This window comes from Prinia subflava, chromosome 5 (genome assembly GCF_021018805.1).
Source record: "Prinia subflava isolate CZ2003 ecotype Zambia chromosome 5, Cam_Psub_1.2, whole genome shotgun sequence".
NCBI classification, from domain to species: Eukaryota; Metazoa; Chordata; class Aves; order Passeriformes; family Cisticolidae; genus Prinia; species Prinia subflava.
Genome location: NC_086251.1, coordinates 6,491,610 through 6,513,727, shown reverse-complemented (window position 1 = coordinate 6,513,727; position 22,118 = coordinate 6,491,610). Strand labels below are relative to the sequence as shown.

Genomic DNA, 22,118 nt, shown 5'->3' with positions numbered 1-22,118 from the left:
AGAAATGAGAAGAAATTTTATTTATACACAAATGTGTCATTTTGTGCTTGGGAACAAATAGCACCACTATATACTAGAACCTCAGTTTGACATGACAGAAGAGGAACCCAAAATATACTCTTCAAAATCACACTTTTTATGAACTGCTGACATGAAGTAGCTATGCCAAAAACGAATATAAGCCCAAGCTGCCATCAAGAGATCAGATTTCAGTAGAGGTACAAAAATATTTTTGCCATGTAAGATCTCAGTGAAACTTTATCTGGAACACTGTATAAAATTACAAATTTAAACTGAAAAACATGCAAAGATGGGCACCTGGAATGGATAAGAAAGAGATTCTCTATGCAAGAGAAAATGTGCAGGTCATGGTTCTTCTAGCCCTGTAAAATGAGAGCTGAAATGGGATAAGATTGCTCTCCACAAATGTGTCACTGCAGGAGTGGTTTGTTGGCTAAAAAGCCAAGTGCTGGCACAGAAACAAAGGTGTGTATTGGCAAACACATTAGGCTGGAAATTGAAGGGCAATTAAAAGAAGGTTAGAGGAAGCAAAGTACAGCTGTATCAAAAATCACACACTGTCATTTTACCAAGGGGCTTCTGTGAGCCCATGCCTGGGACAGCTGAGCACCACGAGCCCGTTCAGCTCCCTTTAATCCTCTGTTCCTCACAGAGATACCTGTCTTATATTTTTTTCAGCCATCTGCTGTTTCTAATTGAGCAATAATTTTCACATCTTCAATACCTTTGAAGGCTCTTTCAAGAAATCTGTCCTGTACAAAAATTTGTTCTTTACAAACTGTTTTGTTTCAGTCATATGACCCAGACAGCCCAATTTTTAAATGAAGTGATGAGCCAAGCCTCACATGATCAAGTTATAACTAAACCTCCATCATTCTTCTGAAGGATCCCCTCCCCCTGCAGCAGTCCTGACGGATGTCAGCCTTTCCTAGCAACCGCTTCTATCACCCACACATTCATCAATATACTCAGTGTACTAAAGTATAATTATTATAACTCAGTGTATTGATATGCCAAAAGGCAATGAAAAAGAAGAGAGGAAATCTCAAACACAGAAATCATTAACAATCAGCTGGCAGGGCTTGGCACAGTGGCCAGTACAGTTAAGAGGTGTTTTAATCAGTTTTTTTCAAAATAAGATGTATGAAATTAAGTTTCATATTCAGATCTCATGGCGGGTGTTTCTGCTACTTTTAAGTGACGTGGCAAGGACACAAAAGCAGAAATAGTGTTTGTGTTTAGTCATGCAGGAAAAGATAACAATCAGCCAACAGGAAACTCGTAAAGTTCAACAAAGGAAATGCAAAGCCCTGCACTGGGGAGGAAAACCCCAATGCACCAGTACAGACTGGGGACAAAGTGGGTGGGAAGCAGCTTTGTGGGAAAGGCCCTGGGGATGCAGGTGGCCAGCACACACTGTGAGCTGTGTGGAAAAACACATGGGCAGGCAACAGCAGAGACACTTGTCTCAGTAGTGTCCGGTGATAGGATAGGAGGCTACAAAGAGAAATGTGGAATTTCCACCCAAACAAAAGAAAAACCCTTTTCTTATTAGTGCAAAGGAGGTCAAACACTGGCACAAACTGCCCAGAGTGGGTGTAGAGTTTCTGTCCTTGGATGCTCAATGCCCAGCTGGACACAAGCCTGATGAACCTGCTCCAGGCAGGCCTGCTTTGGGCAGGGAGGGTGGACTGAACAATCTGCTGAGAACCATTCCATTCTATGACTCAGAAATCTTTACTGAATATACATTGTAATCCTAACAGCTGCTCCCAACCCCAAATAATTAGCACATTATGAGGGCAAACATAGAAAACATAGTAGAATGTATTCAATTGCAAACCATATATTTGTTACCCACTCTGCTTGCACACTGCTATCTAATAAGCAGTATGTTCATGGTTGAATTTAAAATCACTTAGATCACTAAATAAGTATCCTCAATCAGTTAATTCATTAGTAAAAGACAAAAGAGGTACTTGACAAAAAACTGTATTGACTCTTTGGAGAGTAAAATCACAAATTTCCTCTCATGAGGTGTTTGCCCTGTTTTGAATCCAAAGACATCTTTAAATGCACTAACCAGCTTTAATCCATAGCTAAAAATAAATTCCTGAACTTTTCCCAGACTGGTTTAACTAGTTTTGGTCAGAACCTTATCTTTGAACCATAGTATCTCAAATTAGAAAACAAACAAGCTTTAACTGTGTTAGCTACTGCTCACACCGAGGGAGGTTCTGAGCTTCTGTAGGACTTTTTCTTTCTCACTGCATCCTGTACAGCAGTAAGTCTGCAAATTCCAGCCTATGTTGCTGTGCCTGTAATGCACTGCAGCTTGAGGACAAGCGCTGTTGGTGCTCATTGCATCACAAACACATCCTTTATAAACCCCTTCTTTCCATGTGGCTGTTAGCCCCTACCAGGGTGAGCACAAATGAAATATTACAGGAGTCTAAGCTCACTGAGCAGAACCTGCCTGTGCCCTTTCTTCCGGCAGCACAGAAAGTGACATTTCTCCTGACTAACCTTTAATTAAACGAGTTGCCTTCAGCAAGGAATTGAAGTGAGCATCCCTGTGCCCTTCACAAGTAGCAAGACAGTGATAAACACGTGCCTTGGTTTATGCAAAACACTTCGTGGTGTGTCCACAGGTGACTGAAACAAAGAAACACGACTGTGGCTTGCATAAAACCAGCTCTGTTCCTGAGGTATACAGTGTATATATGGGTACAGAGTGTATATATTTGTAAGAAGTGAAGAGAAACACAGTTTCCATATGAACACTGCTCCTGTAGCACGGCTGTACCTCCTGCTGATCCTTGGTGGCTCCGGTCTGGCATTCCTCCTCTCACACTTCTGCCTGTGACAGCTCTCAGTCCCCAAAGCAAGGAGATTGGGGAACCTTATCCAGGCAAGAGGTGCAAAATTAAACATTTCCATCAGCTGATCAACAAAGGACATTAAATGGTTACAATTGCTGGCCTTGCTTAAAACTGGAGAGATATAATGAAGCAGTCTGGAAAGCTCTAAAAGGTTCCTGTGAATTAAGTAACTTGCTAATACTGCTTAGAGAAGTGGATCTATTTAAAGATACAGTCTGAATATCTTTTTCTTTTTTTCCCCAATAGTGAGCATTTTGGTGTTTGTGTCACTCTCATGGGTAACAAACCAAGATTTTGCCTTGCAAGCACTTGCAGTTTTTACCTATAGATTTCCTGCGTCACACTATCTCTGTGCTGGGTAATAGAGTTTCAAATAGGGTTGGGTTGGGTTTGGGGTTTTTTAAATAATTTATTCAGTGTTCCCAGACTAGGCCACATTGGTGTTGATATCTTCTCTTTCCTGCAATGAAAAATTCACAATGCCACCTTGAATAACCTGTTTGGTAGGTTCTTTGAGAAGTAACCCTATGTTACTACATTAAAATGCAAATGAATCATGGTACTACGTCACTATGATGTTTTCCTGATAATAAATAATTTAGGAGGGATAAATTAATTGTGATTTTAAAAGAGAGATTTTGGAAAAAAACTCTGATTTGCATTATTATTATTATTATTATTATTATTATTATTATTATTATTATTATTATCCAACATTTATACTGAGAGCATCAGTTAATCTACTGTCACCGCATTATAATTTATCGTTAATGGACTCCAATGATCAGAGAATATGGTATTTATTAGAGACAAAGTTTAAACCCCCACCATTTTTTAGCTGTTTCAAAAACCAGACTGGACAAACAACACTGTTGTTCCCACCCTGAAATACTGCTGGGATATTCCCCATGACTACTATTTGGTGTCACAGACACATTTTACTGAGCAACTTCTGAAAAATGTACCTAAATTTAACTGCTGTAGTAATCTGAGAACCTTTAATTTGCATATATCAACTAGACATTAAAAAAACCCCACAACTTAAAAGTTTGTGTGCTCTGACTGCAATTCTGCATTTGTGCTGCAATGGACTCTTCTTTTCTTGGGAATCTGAAATGGAAAAGCCTCATCCCACAGTCTTTTGGGGTGCCTAATACATGTGAGGGTTTCAATACAACAAAAAAAGGAACCTTGGTGCATAACAGGGTACAGCAAAATGGTAAAACCTTTCAGCAGGACAGTGGGAGATTCAGATTCAAACCTTTGCCTGCCTGAGTTGGTTTTCCTGCATGGCTGAATGATTGGATGATGTCCCAGCCTCAGTGAGCAGGTGTTTTCCAAGGGATAGTCTGTGAGGTACTGTCCGCTAGACAGTTAGGATAAGGAGTTACGTGATTCTAAGTGCTCTGTCAAGAAGTACCTAGGTACCAGGTGTAACTACCATGGGGTGAATAAATCATGACAACACACCTAAAAGTAAGTATAAAGTAACTGTTGAGCTGCTGTGGAGGATCTGAGCAGAGCTTCCATTCTCAGGGCTTGGGTCAAGAACAAACCATTCTGAAAAACTAACCTGCCCTTGCACAAGCCAAGACTCTGCTTACAACAATTCTCATAGAATACCTTATTTGTACAGTAATCTGGATAGTACAGGTTGCACAAGTTTATATAGGCTGTTTCCTAACTTTTAAATGCCTCTCTTTTTTTTGTTCAGCTGATGCATGTCCATCTGTGCAACATTTAGTTGTGAAACCAATGGCATATGGTGGCAGGGCATGGCATCATGGCACCAGAGCACCAGGACATCACGTTGCACAGTTTGGAAACAAACAGTGAGGCAAGCACAGCGCAGTGACTTTTGCACACAGATACGGCGTCCATCAATAGCAATCTGATGGTCTCAGCACCGAGCTCAGCACTTCGGGGGTTGCAGCGGCAGTGCGGGCTTGGTGGCTGGGCCTGGTGGTCCCAAAGGCCTCTTCCAGCCTTGGTGACTCCACGGCTCTGTGATTCCACGTTCCTGCCGCCTTTGCCCCATGGGCTGAGGCTGCTCCAGTCCTGCAGTGCCACCGCTGTGGCCCGGTGGGTCCGTGCTCCGAGGGCCGGGCTTGCTCCATCTGCAGCCTCAGCTGGCTTTGGAGCTGTGGGGCCGGGTTTGGACCCACGCTGGCTTGTGATGGCTGCATCCAGCGTTTGGGACACGGACACACCCTGGGAGACCCAGGCACACTTGGGGACACTGCGGGGACACCCAGGGACACACGCAGATACTGCGGGGACACTCCCGGACCTTCACGGAGCAGCCGCTCTGTCCCTCGCAGGGCAAGAGCTGGCAGGGGCAGTGTCTGTGTGAGTGTGAGAGTGTCAGTGTGTCTGGATGTGTGTGTCAGTGTGTGCCACTGTGTCTGTGTGTCAGTGTGGATCTGTCTCTCTCTGCTTGTGTGTGTGTCGGTGTGTCCTTATGTGTCAGTGTGTGTGTCAGTGCATGTGTCACTGTGTCTCTGTCCCTGCCAGTGTGTGTCTGTCATTGTGTGTCAGTGTATGTGTGTATGTCACTGTGTGTCACTGTGTCTCTGTCCCTGTCAGTGTGTCTGTCAGTGTGTGTCACTGTGTGTCCCTGTCATTGTGTGTCAGTGTATCAGTGTGTGTCACTGTGCGTCACTGTGTCTTCTGTCCCTGTCAGTGTGTTTGTCAGTGTGTGTGTGTGTCTGTGTGTATCACTGTCTGTCTCTGTCAGTGTGTGTCACTGTATGTCACTATGTGTCACTGTGTATCATTGTGTGTCTCGCTACGTGTCACTGTGTGTGTGTCAGTGTGTGTGTCAGTGTATGTGTGTCTCCATCTGTCTCTGTGTGTGTCACTGTGTGTCACTGTGTGTCACACTGTGTGTCACTGTCTGTCACTGTCGGTGTGTGTGTGTCAGTGTATGAGTATGTGTCACTGTGCATGTCACTGTGTCTCTGTCCCTGTCAGTGTGTGTGTCTGTCACTGTGTGTGTCTCTGTGTGTATCACTGTGTCTCTGTCCCTGTCAGTGGGTGCGTTTCTGTGTGTCGCTGTGTGTCAGTGTGTGTTTCTGTGTGTCACTGTGTGTGTCTCTGTGTCTCTCTCTCAGTGTGTGTGTTTCTGTGTGCCACTTTGTGTGTCACTATGTGTCACTGTGTGTGTCACTGTACGTGTCACTGTGTCTCTGTGCCTGTCAGTGTGTGTCTGTCACTGTGTCTCTCTGTGTCACTGTGTGTGTCTCTGTGTCTCTCTCTCAGTGTGTATGTCTCTGTATGTCACTGTGTGTGTCACTATGTGTCACTGTGTGTGTCTCTGTGTCTCTCTGTCAGTGTGTGTGTCTCTGTGTGTCAGTGTGTGTGTCTCTGTGTCTCTCTGTCAGTGTGTGTGTCACTGTGTGTGTCACTTTGTGTGTCACTGTGTGTATGTGAGGGGGGAGCGCGCGGTCCCCCGCGCGGCGCCGTGTGGGCGGGGCTCCGGGGCTCCCACCAATCCGCGCCTCCTCCGTCCCGCGAGCGGCGGCGCGAGCGGCCAATGGGCGCGCGGGGAGCGCGCGCGCAGCGGCCAACGGGAGCGGCGGTGCGGGGCCGCCGTGCGGGACCCTCGGGGCGGCGAGCGCCGGGCGGGCACAGCCGGGGCCGGGCAGCGCCGGGGCCGCGCCGAGCCGCCCGCAGCAGGTACCGGCACCCCGCGCCCGGCCGCGCCGACGCGCCCGCGCACCGGGAGGGGGGCCACGGGGGAGAGGGCGGCCGCGCCTTTCCGGGAGGGAAGGATGGAGGGCGCCGGGGGGAGCTCCGGGGCGCGTCGCGGTGGCGGCCGGACCGGCGGAGCGCGGCGGCCGCGGTCGATGCTCGGCGAAGCGCGGGGCGTGGGCGAGGCCGAAAGCCCCCGCTCCGCCCGCCGCGGGCCCGGGCCTGGGTACCCCCATCCCCCTCGGCGCTGGGCGGGCCTGCGGCGAGCGGCGGCGCCCCGGCCCTGCCCGCCCGGCGGCTCCGGCTGGCCGCGGCCGCGGCGCCCGGCGGCTCCCCGGGGGCACAGCCCGTGCCGCGGCGGCCGGCGCACGGAGCGGGCTCGCAGGGAAGGCCACGAGTTCCTCCGCCGCTCAGAGGAGCGAGCGGGTGTGGGGACAGCCGGGATGGGCCGTGCCCGCAGCGCCGGCCCCGCGGGTCCGTGCGCTGGGAGCGCTCCTGGAGGAGCGGGAGAGCCTCTCCTCCGCCCGTGCCCTGCCCTGAGGCTCGCGGGCCCCGGGGAGCAGGAGCCGCTGGGTCCTCCCGAAGGCTTCCCTGGGTGAAGTTTGAAGTGTGGATGATCGCAGGGATGCAGCGGCTGGGAGAGAGCTTGTAATCGAAACCAGCTTGAATACCATGAAAATAGAAACCTTTAATTTCATTTAACCTACTTCAAGGCTTTAGCAACTGAAACTTTTTTTAAAATTTTAATAACTCTTTCGGTAATAATTAAGAAGTGGAGCATGTTTAAAGGAGTTTTATTATCTGTTACGTCCGTCTTTACTGGAGCAGGCTAGAATTTCTTGATCGCCAACTTCCCCAGTTTGTGTATGTTTTAAGTTAAATGTGGCTCTAGGTTTTGGACATGATAGATGTTTTTCTTCTTACAATTCTAGAATAACCCAGCCTGTCCGCATCTTAGTCCTATAGCACCTGATACTTGTCGATAAAATTTAACATCGAAGCAAAACTGTAACCATTCATACTGCCTCTCTTAGCTCCTGAAAGGCCAAACTGAATCTCCTTCTGGCTGCTACAAAATGAAGGGTTCTCTGCCATCCTCCTGTTTCTGAGTTCTAGCTCCTGGAGGAGCTCCCAGTTCCTCACAAGGGTTGTTGTTTCCGGTGCTTGGAAGGGGATGCACAACAACCTAAAATGTTATATAGCCATTTGGAAGGATTGAGTGAGTGCCTGAGAAGGTCCTGGATGTATTTGAAGACATGAGTAGTGGTGATGACTGCAGGCTTACTTGGCTTCTTCAGCCAGAAATTGTGTGTGTTTAGTTTTTTGTCACAAAATATTCAGCGTTTGAGGATGTTCAGCGTAGTTTGCTTGTTACTTGTCTGCAGGAAGCAGAGCTGCTGAGTGGCAAGCTAAAAACTACGAAAGGGAGCCAATATCAGCAAAAATTGTGCCTGGCTAGTTTGGTACGTTGTGTGGAGGACTTGGATTACGTAAACATTCTGTGTCTGGGCATGGTTTGTACCATCGTGCACATCCATGTGTTTGTCCCTGTTGCTGATTCCAAGCCTTGCAGTGATAAGTCTTCCAGCTCTGCTTTGTTTAGCCTCAACACGTGCACAGTTTGGAAGCTGCAAACTGTAGTAACAAATCCTGTCTATCTGAATAGACTAGGTATTCCTTTTTTTTTTTTTTTTTTTTTTTTTTTTTTTTTTTTTTTTTTTTTTTTTTTTTTTTGTCTTCTGAGTGTCCAACCCAGGGTTGGTAGTGAGCACAGTTCTTGTGTTGAGTTGGGACCCCAGGGATGTGCCCTGTCCCTTTCTCCCCTGGGTGTGGTGACAAAGGCCGTGCTTTTAGCACGTGTTGGTGTTGGTGTGTGTACACTGCCTCACGCCTTTCCGCGCCGTTGTTCAGCGAGATGTTTGTAAATTTGTAGAGCTCCTTGTGCAAGAGGTGTAATTGATAGATCCGAAGAAGACATCCATTAGCATAAATAGGAGTTAAGATTGGAGCTCTCACGTCTGCACAGGCGTCTACACGATCAGTATCGGCCGTCCTGCCGAGTAAATAGCTCCTCTCCTGAGCAGGAGGAGGAGGGACGCTGCCAACATCCTGTTGGGAAGACAGGTAGGCAATCTCTTGGTACAATTCGTTTTGAGTATCTGTTTAAGTCACTTCTAAAGATAAGAAAATTGTGGAAATGGGCTGTTATTTTTTTAGCTTGTTCCACATGTATTAGAAGAAAGGAAAGGTAAACTAGTGTGTTGGGTTTTTTTTTTTCTTCAGGTGATTATATTTCAAATACAACTTGGTAGAGCACTTGTCAGATAAATGAGTAATTTTTAGGTTTCAAAAGAATTATTATGAATTCCTGCAGGAACATAATAGAAGAGAAAATACCTTTTTTAACTGAAGAGATTTGGGAAAATATGGAAGGAGTCTGGAAGTGTGGATTCCTAGGACTTCAAATTCATCGTGTAATGTCTATTGTAAAATGGGATTCAAGCCTTCTGTGTAATTTAAAACATGAGAAGAATAAGAGCTGGGCTTTTTGTTCTTGATTAAGTATTCCAGTTGTAATTACTTCGTGAATAATAAGTTTGAACAGAACATAATTGCAGGTGCAGTTTTTGGGTAGTTATCCTTGTCTTGTCTGATCAATATGAAAAAACTGAATCTGGGTTTTAATTACCAAGATTAAGGTGTTAACCGTGAAATTTAAAGTGAAGACTGAAAGTCTCTTGTCACTGCAGCTTCACAAACTGATGAGCACTTGAATGTTGAGTGTTCCCCCACCCCCTTCCATGTACTTGATTTTTTGCTTTCCCCTCCGAGGAAAATGACAGTATCACAGTAGCAAGTGGAGCAATAACCCTGCTGCTGCTCGAGCTCTCCCTGGTGATAACCAGGGCTGGGTACCAGCAGGCTGAAGTGATGCTTTGGGCTGTTTCCCTAAGGCAGTGAATAACAACTGGCTGATGGAGAGTCGGCTGCTCTGCTCATTGTGTTGTAGATGTGTCCTTCAGAAAGGTTCTGTTCAGGGTTAACTCAAGAGTAATGATTTATGCAAAGTAAGAGCCATGATTTATGCAACTACCTGATAAACAGTGAGGCTTTATCTTGTAATCCTTTCATAACCAAAAGTGCAAGTGAGATTTCTAATGCAGATTTCCAATTAAATTAGATAAAATGATCTGGAATTCAGCTTCTGTCCAGCAAATCTTGAATCTGCCTGCCTCTTGATTTCCTAGAACTTGTTTAAAATATCCCTGCATTTGTGTTCAATGTATTTTCATGTGAACTGGGGATGGAGTACAGTAAATGTTCTTATGTGGGATATGCTTTCCTGGAATAGCCTAATTTCTGACCTGATCTGTGCCTTCTGTGCAATTTTGAGAAATGAGTTTAACTGTACCAAAAGATACTTTTTTTTCCTTCAGTGTGCACTTGATGACTAAGCTCAAACAGTGAACAATTTAGAAAACGTCAACTTATACCCTAATTATAAAAGGATAGTAAAAACCTTCTACTTTATTTTAATTAATTTCGGAAGAGGCACTGTCTGTAAAAGCAACATAGTTACGGCAAAGCAAGGGACTTGCCTAGTATGTACTTTGTGAACAGATTACTTACTAAGAAGTAATTACAAAGTCATCTGGTACAGAATCCCTTTGAGTAGAAGCACAAGTGAGTGGAATTTTGTAGTAAAAGCAGAACTTTGGCTGAAGGAAGGTGTGTGAACACATGCTTAAGGAAATATCTGTGTAACCTCATGCATTGAACAGCTCTAAGAGGGTCCTGCTGAGATCAACTCAACTCTGGCCCACATTGAAATCAGGTTCTGCTCCATAAGACTAAAGGATAAAAAGAGGTTAAATACTCCATGATTGCAAGCACAGCCCTCGCTTCAGACTCTCTTATTTCACAAGGGTTTCTTCTCCAGTGAAGTAGTTGGTGAGTTGGGCTGAATTCTGCTGGTAAGTTATTGGGTGGCCATGGGTTAGATGGTCCCAATTCAGCATCTTCCCAAAGCAGTCAAGTGAATACTGTACTTGGGTTTTGTCATGGCATTAAAAGAAAATGACAGAACTGCTTCCATGTCTGGTATCAATCTGGATGTTGATATTAATGTGCTGTAGTGCTGTTAAATAGATTATATGCAGTATTAGCTAAGTTTTACCTAAATCAGTTTAATAATGCTCCTTACCTTGAATGCATGTGCTGCCAGAGGTAATGATATATCCAGGAGGAATGTAGCTTGAGGAGCACACCCTCTAGGGCAAGCATTCAGTCTCCAGCGTATTTCAGTGGTTAAGAATAGAGAGGAGAACTGTTTGAAAAGCAAGTCTGCTTTATTTTTGTACATAGAGCTATACACTCAGCTATGTAAACTTTGACCTAACTGGATTGGTTACTCGAAGAGGTATTGTGTTTCATTAGATAAATGATTTAAAGAGGACAAATCTCTTCATTGGTAGTTGGGAAGTTTCTTTATAGTCTTCAATCCTGAAGATGTTCAACTAGTTTGAAACGCCTTGTTATTTTTCAGAAATTCTCTTAATTCACTGAGTGTCAGCCACAAGTTTGCCATATTCTTTGCCATAGAGTTTTGGGTCTTCTGGTGGCATTTATCCATGCTGCAGTTGTGACTTGGGCCTGGTCTTTCAGAATGATTTAATTTTGTTGTATTTCACGTGTAGAGAACACAGTATTACCCTGAATCCATCCCCATAATTTTGTGCAGTGTGAAGTGAGACACTTGAGGTCTGGCATGTTACCAGGGCCAAGCCAAAGACTGGCCAGCTAATGTTGGATTAGTTGGGCCCATTTTGATAATTCTTCAAAATTCTGAGCTGTTCTGGTTAGCTTCCAAGCCTGCCAGTGTGTTTTCCAGCTCCTGGAGGTGAGCTACATTTTCTTGGTCCCTGGCTTACAGCTAGTAAAGAAAATGCATTTGCTGAGAGTAGGTAAGAATGCTGGTGAAATCTAAAAGATGGATAAGCTTGTCTTTCTGCTAGTTGAGGGAAGAGTCCTAAGTCTTCCACGTGACTGGGAAGTTTGGAATAGGCTTTAAGGTTAACTTGCACCCAAAGCAGTTTACAGTCTCTATTCATCTTTTAAAGCGGTATCTTTCACAGATAAGGTTTCCCAATGGATATAACCTTGGACCACAAAGACAAACAGACTGTATCCTTTGGAGATATGCTGCCTAGGTATTGGCCACATAGGGGAGGTCATTGGCCCTTGTGGTGCTTGAAAATGTGGGCATTCTGCTGATAGCATTCACTGATTTACTTTTGTGGAAACAAGGCACAGATGAAATGAGACATGATGATATGACATGACCCAGACTTGTCTTTCTGGCAGGAACCTTGTTTAGATGAGTTAAATATTACTTCCTTTGTTGCCTGAGTCTCTTCGATCTCTCCAGTTCCCAGAGATGTATTTTTTTATTTTGGATTGCAATGGTGTCCTTGCAATGTGGCAGTTGGAGCTCTGTATGAAGAACTTCTGTAATAGTTTTTGTCTGGGGGATGTGTGTGGTGTTTGAACATACTTGGTGCACTCAGTTTTGATGTCTGAATGAATTTCATCTTCTGAATATACATAAACAAAATGCTTCTACCACTTTTTCTGCTTTTTACTTCTGCTAGTTCAATCTGTCAGAGGGAAGGGGGAAATAGATTTGTTGGGCTGTGTTTTTTGCAGAACTTTGTGGCTTATTGCTGATGTTTGAGAGATTGAGAAATGCACATTTTCTATTTCCTGTGAGCGATAATCTTGATAGGATTGAATTTGGAGGGAGCATGCTGTTGACCTAATGTTTGTCAGTGATAAAATAGAAGACAGAGCATTTAATCTCTAACAAGGACACACATGCACACTCTCTAGCTGCTGGATTTAGCATTTAAACATTCAGTGGAACTGCAGCAGGCTTTCCTGGCACTTGGAAAGCACATCTTTAACCATCTTGATCTGTGTTTGGACAAATCTGGGAACTGATCATTTTCCTGTTAAAAACAGAATTGTCCTTGTTTTGAGAATCAGAGCCCTCTGAAGCTGTGAGTTAAATATTGCTGCAGTAGCTGTGGAGGCAAACAGAGCTGCTGTTGTTTGCTCCATAATAGCACTTGCTCAGCCTTGGACACGAGAATTTTTTACAAGATGGGGAATGTTGGCTAGGATCCTGGAGTGTTGGTTTGGTGGTGGTTTTTCTTTCTTTTTTTTTTTTCCTGAAGTGTTTATGAACTCTTGATTTATCAGAGGACAGCACCCTTCACACAAGCACATCTACAAAGTGTCACCGTGGGCTTAGCCCTGAACCTGTGAATTCAGAAGGATCCCAGCAGCAGTTCTCTGTAGCAGCTTCACGTGAGATCCCTCTAGCAAAGGCTGTTTATTATACCTATGGGTAATGTGGGAATTTTGATCATTTCTGTTCTTTACAGAATTCTTTACAGAACTCTTATTCAGCCTTTCAGCTGTCAGATTGCTTTACTCTAGGCTGTTATTGCTTATTAGCTCAAAAAAGAGTCTATGATATGGGGGTTTAGATATTGAACAGTGTGCATTAGACAATTCTGTGTTTGGTGGGAGTTCTCTGTGTGTGTTTGAAGAGGTAGTTGTTAACAGATGATTGGATAACTGGTGACAATATGTATTGCTGGCTGACAGCTATTGTAAACATATAAGATGTACTCTAAAACAGATAGATAAAGTGATTGCTGACACTTAACAACCTTAAAATGTTAAATTTGGTTTTGTTGTGGTGTCTTGCAAGGTAGATTGGTTTTTTGCACCTGCACCAACTTATGTGTTAGAGACCAAACTAAATTTCTGATAGGAACTACATGTATTTCTTGACAGTTTTATTTAAAAAGAGAATTATAAAATAGTTCTTCCAAGCCAACTACTCCATAATAATTTGCTGCCAAAGAACTTTAAAAAGTAATGTATTATCCATGTGAGGTAAGACCCTTGCGGGTTTGAGATGAGGAGTTGCCAGCAGCGCTATGCTAACTGGCACGGGGAGGTGCATTCTCGGAGAAGGCAGGGAAAAGTAGGTGGAGAATGGGAACATTCTTTCCTTTCCCTGTGCTTGAGATAACCTTTCTTTCTAGCAGAGCAAAGCACAGGCTGCTGGTTTCAGGCTTTGATCGTTCACACCTAGATTCCATACATGGTTTTTATCCTTTAAATCCAATTTGGTGCTTTTAGGCAGTTCCCTCACAACCCCTGTGTTTGTTGCTGTGATGTTGACAGCAGTTTGTACTTCTGAAAAAGTCACCAGTGTCTTCTAGCTGGAATCTTCAGAGTAATGGAAGTAGAAGACAATCTCAGCGTGGAAAGTTGCTGTGAATAAGGTCTGCCAAAGTCTCATTGTTGGAGAACAGAGTAAAGAGAAATGGGATTGAGAGTTTCTTGAAGGAAACATTTCTCAATCCTTAAAAAAAAAAGGTACCTGCAAACATGACTGTTGCTGCCTCCCAAATGTAAATGTGAGTATTTGTGGATGTTCCTGGTTTTTTAATTGAACCCATTTCATCATTGTGGCTCATTGTAGCTCTGAATGTAAATGTTTTGTAGGCTTGGTGTTCTGATTTCAGCCTCTTACACAAAGGAATATGATCAGAAATTACTGAGGCAGGAAACTTTGATCTATTTTGTTCCAGTTCTCTTTACATCACATGAGCCTAAATATTGTCAGATTTTCCAGTCACTTAAAAAGCAAGACTACAGCAACACAGGTATTTTCACTGGCAGCATAGCTTTTCATTGCTTTAGCTTTCAGAAACAGATGTTGGAGCACAGCCATGTACTGGGTGTTGTCCAAGGTTCCTGTGTGGACAGAGCCAAAGACTCTGCCCATGTGAGCAGGTTTGCAGGCTGAGGTTGTGGCATTGTGTCATGAGCAGGATTAAACCTTTCTTTGAGGAAAGACAGGTGAAGGGGTAGTTTTAGATACTCTCATAGAGTCCCAAGGTGTGAAAAAATAGACATTATGGCTAGTTAGGTAAATTAGTAAGAAGATTCTGTAGGAACCATGACAAAAATGAATCTTAATGAGAAAATTGCTGCAGTAATGATTGCATGAGTTTTTGCCTCCCTCTTTGAGGGAACTGAGATCCTGTCTTATTTGTGAGAGTGATCATGCAGATTTTTAGGAGGAAAAGGAATTGAATGGTGTACACAAAGACCAGGAAAACAAAAGTTATGGGAAAGAAATACCTGAAGAGCATTAATTGTGACTTTGAGCCATGGTAAAGACAACAGGCCTGTATCTTAATTGAACAGGGAGAAATGACTCATAAGCATGCTGTGTCTTGCACTCCATGCTTTATGGCAGGAGGTAAGCTTTCAAATTTGCATTAGTCTCTTAACTGTGTGGTAAAAGTGGCTTAATGCAAACAGCTTTTTCTCTTGACCTTCAAAGAAACAATTCTGGGTGATGTACTGTGGTGAGTGGAAATAGTAGTGCTTGTTCTGCTCTAAACTTTCTGCTGTATCCTACTATCAGCTAGATGTTTCACTTCTCAAAGACGGGAGTCAAAATAAGGATTTGGAGTATCTGACATAGCACTTGGTACCCAGACTTGTGAAACCAGGACTTGTACAGGTAGTAACTCATTTCTAGCAAGTAATCATTTGGAACTTATTTAGAGACTGTTGAGATATGAGCACATGAAAAACAGAGCATAATTGCTTTGATATGGTGGGTACCTGACAAAACAGGTGTTCCAAAAATATTTATTTACTTTTCAGGCAAAAAGGACAAATTAGCTCTTTATTCCTAACATACATTCTGTGCATTTTCTGGTAAGTCCCTGCTTGCAGTATCTTGCTGTCTCGAAAGAACTGAGTGTATTTAGAAGTTGCACCTTTATTCTTGGGTGGCAGGTGAAGAAAGGTTCTCACCCTGTTAAGGTATTCAGTGCTGTAATCCTTATTTGCCTAAGAAACATTCCATTTGTGTTTAAAGATTCTCAATTTGGTTGGGTTATTTTTTTTTAGTACCACATTTTTATGGAATCTATCCCTGAGATGAGCTCAGCTGGTCAGAGCACGATGCTGGTGACACCAGGGTTGTGGGGTTAGTTCCCTTATGGGGCATTCACTTGAGAGCTGAATGATCCTTGTGGGTCCCTTCCAACCCAGAACGGTCTGTGACTCTCTGTGGCCCCTTTTGGGAGGGTTTCAGTTGTAACAGTTTGTGTGGAACTGCCACGGGGGACTAGAATTAGACATTCACTACATCAGCTCAGGATTTTGATGAGTCCAATCAGAAAGATCGGTAAAATGTGGTGGAAGTGTATCCATAATGCTACATTCTGACCTAGTGAAAGCAAGCTGGTTAAGGGTCACAGTGAAGATGTTGCTGTATCTGACTTAGAAGAGTGGCAGCTCTGGATGATGCCCTGTGACTGAGTCCTAGAGATCCTAAAGGTCATGCTCTCACCTTATTGTGGGACATACCATATTTGTCCTTAAAAAGTGTTTCAGTTTCTCTTAGCAAGAATGACATCATTTCCAAGAGGCTGAGGGAGGGGAAAGAATCGTGATTCTCAAGGTTAACTTACTAACTGAAGCAAAATCTAAAATACTTTCTTGCTTTGTGCTGAATTTGAGTAATAATCCCTTACCCTTCATTTTATTAGGAGGTGTATTTGTGGCTAACTCAGATCTTAGTTTGTTGAGAATGCTAATGACTTTGTTGTTTGGTTTTTTTTTTCCCTCCCAAATGACTTAATGGATGAAGAAGTTGGAAAACTCTTATCTGTGGATCTGTATGGGGTTTTTGTGTTTACATTTTAGTGATACAACCTCTGGTTTTCATAGAGCAGCCCCTTGGAGTGGTAAAGGACTGTGCACACAGAGGCAAAAATAGACTGGAGTTGAGCTATTTTCCTGGCTGGGTGGGTGTCTCAGTCCTTAAAACTCTGTTAACAGGGGCAGTTTACAAGAAGATCTGGTGGGAGTCTTTCAAAATGTTGTGAAAAAAGACAGCTTCAAGTACTGATTATAGGGAAAGAAATCCATTAAGAATTTCTTTCAGGTATAAACAGCACAGATGTAATTATTCAATCTTCTGCTGCTCTGAACTCTGTAAGTTCTTTAACATACTTTTTGTTTTTGGCTTTTGTAAAGGTCACAATGGTTTCCATTCCTGAGTACTATGAAGGAAAAAACATCCTCCTGACAGGAGCTACAGGCTTTGTGGGAAAAGTGCTTTTGGAAAAGCTGCTCAGATCCTGTCCTAAAGTGAAAGCAGTGTATGTGCTGGTAAGAAAAAAAGCAAGTCAGACCCCTGAAGCACGAATAGAAGAAATTACCAGCTCTAAGGTATGTGTCATATGCTCACAAAGTTCATTTTTGTCCTTCCTTATGATGTTCCCATTTGATTTCGAGAACAACTTCAGTTTGTCTAAAGCAAAGATGTTATTGTTAAATGACAGTTTTTTTCATTCTAACAGAAACACAAAAATCCTGGCAGAGCTTCTCTAGCTGCTTCAAGCTGTTAGTCTCTAGCGAAGCAAGTAGCTGAAAATTATCCTGTATTGAATTCGGGAGGAGAATGTTCAGCTGTAATGCAGAAATGAGAAGTAAAAACTTGTGTTAGAGCTTGTTAAGAGAATGTGGAATAAATACAAGAAGTAGTGGGCTGGGAGTTGTAAGATGGATTGAGGCCCTTTCTAAGATCTCAAGCAAGTCCCTTTTTCACCTTATGCCTTCTGTTTTTTTCTGGAATGTGCTACTGGATCTAGCAGTAAATAAGAATGTGTCACCTCAACAGGAACTTACAAATGTGAGTGGAGCAGAAATGTTTGGCTTAGCAGATTGTTACAGATTTCTGTTGGTCAGCCTGTGACAGCTGGAAAGGCACTGAATGTCTGTACTGTAGAATTGTCCAAATGGCTCTCCACATGATTTTCTGTGCATGTTGGGTCAAATACTTTGCTCCTGATAAAACTCATTACCTTGATATTCTAGTGAGCTAGGCTGGCCATCCATACTAAGTGTAGAATCATCCATCTCTGTTGCCCATCTTTCTCCTTAGAGAGTATCCTGATCATAATGGGAAGGATGAACAGGATGAGGAGAGATTTCTAGCAAGAACTTTGCTAAAGCAGAGTTTATTTCTATCTAAGCCTTTCTCTTATGAAACACAGGTGTCAGCAGTTTAATTTTTCGTTGAGATGCAATGTAGTCTGTACAAAGTGTGTTCTTTGAAGGTGCTAAGGAGAATCCATAAGCAACTATGGATGCACTTAGGTGCAAGTTGTTTAAAGTAAATGGATTTCTGTGATTATATTTAGCTGGGATTATAGCAGATAGGAAGATGCTGTTCCCTAGGTAATTATTTTCTGTAACCAGTCAAAACTGTGGCTCGGTTTTCAAAAGCATCTTCCTGCAGTCTTGTACTATGTCATAAAACACAACAGAACAAGTTACAGTGGGGTTCTGTCTTAAAACTCAGTTGCACATTCTCTCTACATAAAACCCTCAGTATGTCACTGCCCTGAAACAAAGAAAAGATCTCCAGACTAAGCTCTGAGATGAAAAAATTTCTCCATCTACTTTTTGTATTTGCTATTACCCAAAGAAAAGTGGGGAGTATTTGGGCAGAGAGAGAAATAGCACTAGTGTGGATTGACTTAAACTTTGGTAAGCTGCAAGGCTCAGTGTGGCTTTTAGGAAACCTGTTGTAAAAGGCTTTTAAATTTGAGTCAAAGTCTGCTTGTAGTCTGTAGCAGCTCCTGTCAAGATAAAAACAATCTGATGTGATTGGAGTCTTGGTGAGCACTTGCTGCTGGAGCAGGTTCACAGCAGAAGTCCTGGTAAGCAGAGATGCTGCTTGAGGCAGGAACATGCAGGGATGGAGTTGCTCATCTGTGCAGAGATGTAGAGTGGGGCCAGGTGTTTGTTCTGTCTTCACCAAAGGATTACACAAGACTGAAAGTCCATCATTTAAATGGCTTTAATGTCATCAAGATTCTTCCAAAAGTCTATGAAAATTTTAATAAGATCTGTTGTCTTAGGCTGTGCAGTTGCAAGGACACTGCCAGTAATTCTTCAAAATTTACATGGACTCATTAAGTGTTCTGTTGATGCTTGAAGGTTCTGTTTCTTGAAGAGTTTGAAATCTAAATGGGTGAATGTAGTAATAAATAAAATAAATGTGAAATAAACTGAACTACAAATAGCAAAACAGTGTTGAAGTTTCTACTTTCTTTGGACTTCAGATATCTAATTCCTGTGCTGATTTGCCACATGTATTGCATGTAGTCTAGGTATTTCTTCTCCTTAGTACTGGTGTCAGTGCTAGTGAGAGGTGTGTAGGAATAGTGCATGACTATGGATGTGAAAAGGGGTATAACAGATGTGATGGACCTATGAAAAATAAAAACTGGCTCTTTAACAGCTCATCCATGGTACTGCTTCTCTGTCATAGTGCAATATCACACATAAATATGGTTAACAGGCAGTTGCTTCAGCTCCCTGGAGGAAGGTGCCATCATTCCCACCAAAAACATAGCAGGCTTACTTTTCAAAATCACACAAAGTTTCTGCCCTTAGGTAAGAACTCCTTTCTGTACCCATAAGAGTTGCAAAGGCTTTAAATGCTGTCTTGGCAGCTTTGTCCTATAAAGTGAAGCTTCCTGTTTGCAAAGTCCAGTCAAGGCTTTGAAAAGTGGAGATATCCCATGTTCTCTCTGTAGAATTAGCACTGCTGCTTCAGGTGGCCACACAATGAGCTGCATTCGCTCATGCTCGGGCTGAAAAAACATCTCTAAAGAAAAAAGCTGGACCTGCAGCTGCTCACACAGCTCTGGAGCTTCTTGCTCTTGCCAGTATCAGAGAAGGAGCAGAAATAACGAAATTAGGAGAAGGACCAGTCTCTGTGGTAGAAATACAAACTTACATTGCCTGAAGTGTTGTGAAACTGCGCCTTTAGGTGACTTAATTTATAGTTTAAAATTAATTAACGTCATTCTGTAAGGAAATGTCTTTTGACTATTTGTATTTGGTATAACTGCATGCTTGGGAGGGGAAAGAAAGTACTTCTGTGATTTTAATACAATACAATTGACTGGCATTGAAGCAGTTGCAAGATATTGACCCCTGGACAGTAAAGAAGGGTCTGCTCTTCTGCAATTTCCAAAGGTATATTATTCCCTCAGTACTGTGTGGCTCAGGGAAACTTGCATATTAATGAGTGTAAATAAGATGATGCAAGAATTTTGATCCATGTGTGAAGACACCTGGTTAGAACTCAGCTATTTATGAGGAGAATTCCTGAGGGAGTATAATTTTGGTGAGATTTTTTTCAGGGGTAATTGTTGAACACTAATTCGATAAAACTTAATCACATGTTCTAATGTGGTATGCCTCTTTTCTTTGAACTAGCCAGAGAAACAATTTCTTGGTGTGTTTTTGTTTTTGTTTTTTAATAATCTGGAAATTCTCCAAAACTGTCATAAATTGAGGATAGCATTTCTTATCTAAACCTAAAATCCAGCATGACTTTTAGAAGAATTTGAATAGCTATTATCAAGCTTGGGAAGTGGGTAGCCTGTTCCCTTTCCTTATGTTGGAAAATAATATAGTTTACTTCATGAGGAGTCTGTAACTTGTTCTTATGGTATTACCAATGCATTGTTCCAACTTCCTGATGGTCTTGAGAAGTTAGGAGGTATAGACAAGGAATGTGGGATTTTTCTTCACTTAAGTGAACTGTTTTTCTTACCTTCACTGAGTTTATAGTCCTGTTATTTTTGACAGCTCTTTGACAGGTTGAGAGAAGAGCAACCAGACTTCAAAGAAAAAATAATAGTAGTTGTGAGTGAACTTACACAGCCTGAACTGCATCTTAGTCAACCAATCAAGGAAGAACTTATAGAATGCATTAATATTATATTTCATTGTGCTGCTACAGTCAGATTCAATGAAACACTAAGGTGAGTCTAAAATTCTGTTTATCCTGGTCTGGTAAACTGATGGTGCTGAAAGAGAGGGGGATGAATCAGGTCTGCCCAATGTTGCAAATATGGGTAGAGAGGCTACAAATAAGCTGTAGCTACGTGTACTGTGCTCCCTAGTAATGTTATTTTTTCTCCTGGTGTGTAAAGGGCAGCCCAAACTATTCCTTTGGCCTACTTTGTTAGAAAAGGAATGAACATTTTCAGAGGATGGAGTTTTGTGCGAAAAGTTGTGTGGGGGAGGTTCTAGTGCTTGCTCTCTTACCTGATTTAAAAAAAACCCAAGAGATGAAATACAGCTCAGCTTTTCTTCCTGTCTTTTAAAAGTCCTTATTAATAATGGAGGTTTGCACTGGAACAAGTGGGGAGAAGTAGATGCACAGGGAGAGAGATGAAAACAAGAAGTGGAAAAAGTGGTGCACCCAGCTGGGATTATGAGCTCCTTTGACTTGTTGAAAGAGGTAGCAAACTAATTAGACACCATTGATGTTAATTGCTTTGGGATAATGCTCCCCTTTCCTATCCCCCACTTCAGTAATAATGTGAGATAAAGCAGTCTGGAACTTAGTAATTTTGGGGGGGGATACTGATTTTGTTGTTAATGTCACACTTTTATTGCAAAGACTTTGAAGTGTTGCTTAGCTGTACTCTTGAAACTCGATAGTACACTGTGTACAAGGAAACTGGTGCCCACAGCAAGTCTGTAGGCTGGAGAGAAGATCTAAATTATAAAATAATCATAGGAGTTGGTCAGCAAGCTGTTATCTGCTGGGAACTGTAGAGATACACCTACTCTGCTGTGCTGTCCTTGAACATGGTAATGAGCAGCAGGAAGCTGGAGTAGGTGTGGTTCTTGCTGGTTTGCCTTTTTTTTTCCCTTCCTTCCATCCTGTATGGAGCCTTTTGCTATCCTACAAAAAGATGCCAGTCTCCAGCTTTCTGGCCCACTAAGCCTTCCAGGCCATTGACCTAACTCAGACTGAACTTGGAAGTTCAGAGGTGCATCTTATGGAAGCTTGGTGTTGTGTTGCATTATCTCCTTCATGTTTTATGGAAAATGTAACATTGGGATTCAGACTGAGGAAATCAAAAGATGCTGGTAAACAAAGGGTACAAGGAGAATTATCCTGAATGTTGAGAGGTGTTCCAGATTAGGACTGTGGTATGTTATTCTAAGCAGAAAGTTTGGGCAATCTCTATGCTGCTTTTTTGGGGTAGGGTGAAGAATTCAGGGATACTTTATATACCCAGCTCTGAGGCCTTTAGGAGTGAATTTCTTTTTGCTTGTTTTTGTCTTGCTTTCTACTAATGACATGTGTGTTTCATCAACAGAGATGCTGTGCAGTTAAATGTGGTTGCCACACAACAACTCATCTCCTTGGCACGGCGAATGAAGAATCTGGAGGTGTTCATGCACGTTTCCACCGCCTATGCATATTGCAATCGGAAACAGATTGAGGAAGTTGTGTACCCACCTCCTGTGGATCCCAAGAAACTGATAGATTCCCTTGAGTATGTGTTATATTTTATCAGTTTACCTGGGTAA

The 22,118-nt window shown here is 42.7% G+C and overlaps 1 protein-coding gene across 2 annotated transcripts in view; it reads left to right on the top strand.

The window, feature by feature from the left end:
* The first annotated feature begins 6,424 nt into the window (after positions 1–6,424).
* FAR1 (fatty acyl-CoA reductase 1) overlaps positions 6,425–22,118 on the top strand; it is a 33,745-nt gene continuing 18,051 nt past the window's right edge. Inside the window, exons 1-4 of one of the 2 annotated variants that reach the window (XM_063397888.1) lie at positions 6,425–6,581; positions 16,740–16,934; positions 20,376–20,551; positions 21,905–22,084. In XM_063397888.1, the coding sequence (XP_063253958.1) occupies positions 16,746–16,934; positions 20,376–20,551; positions 21,905–22,084 (545 nt within the window). In that variant the 5' untranslated portion in view covers positions 6,425–6,581; positions 16,740–16,745. Of the gene's footprint in view, positions 6,582–8,581; positions 8,721–16,739; positions 16,935–20,375; positions 20,552–21,904; positions 22,085–22,118 lie in introns of those variants that run through there. The other variant, XM_063397889.1, reaches the window with a different exon arrangement.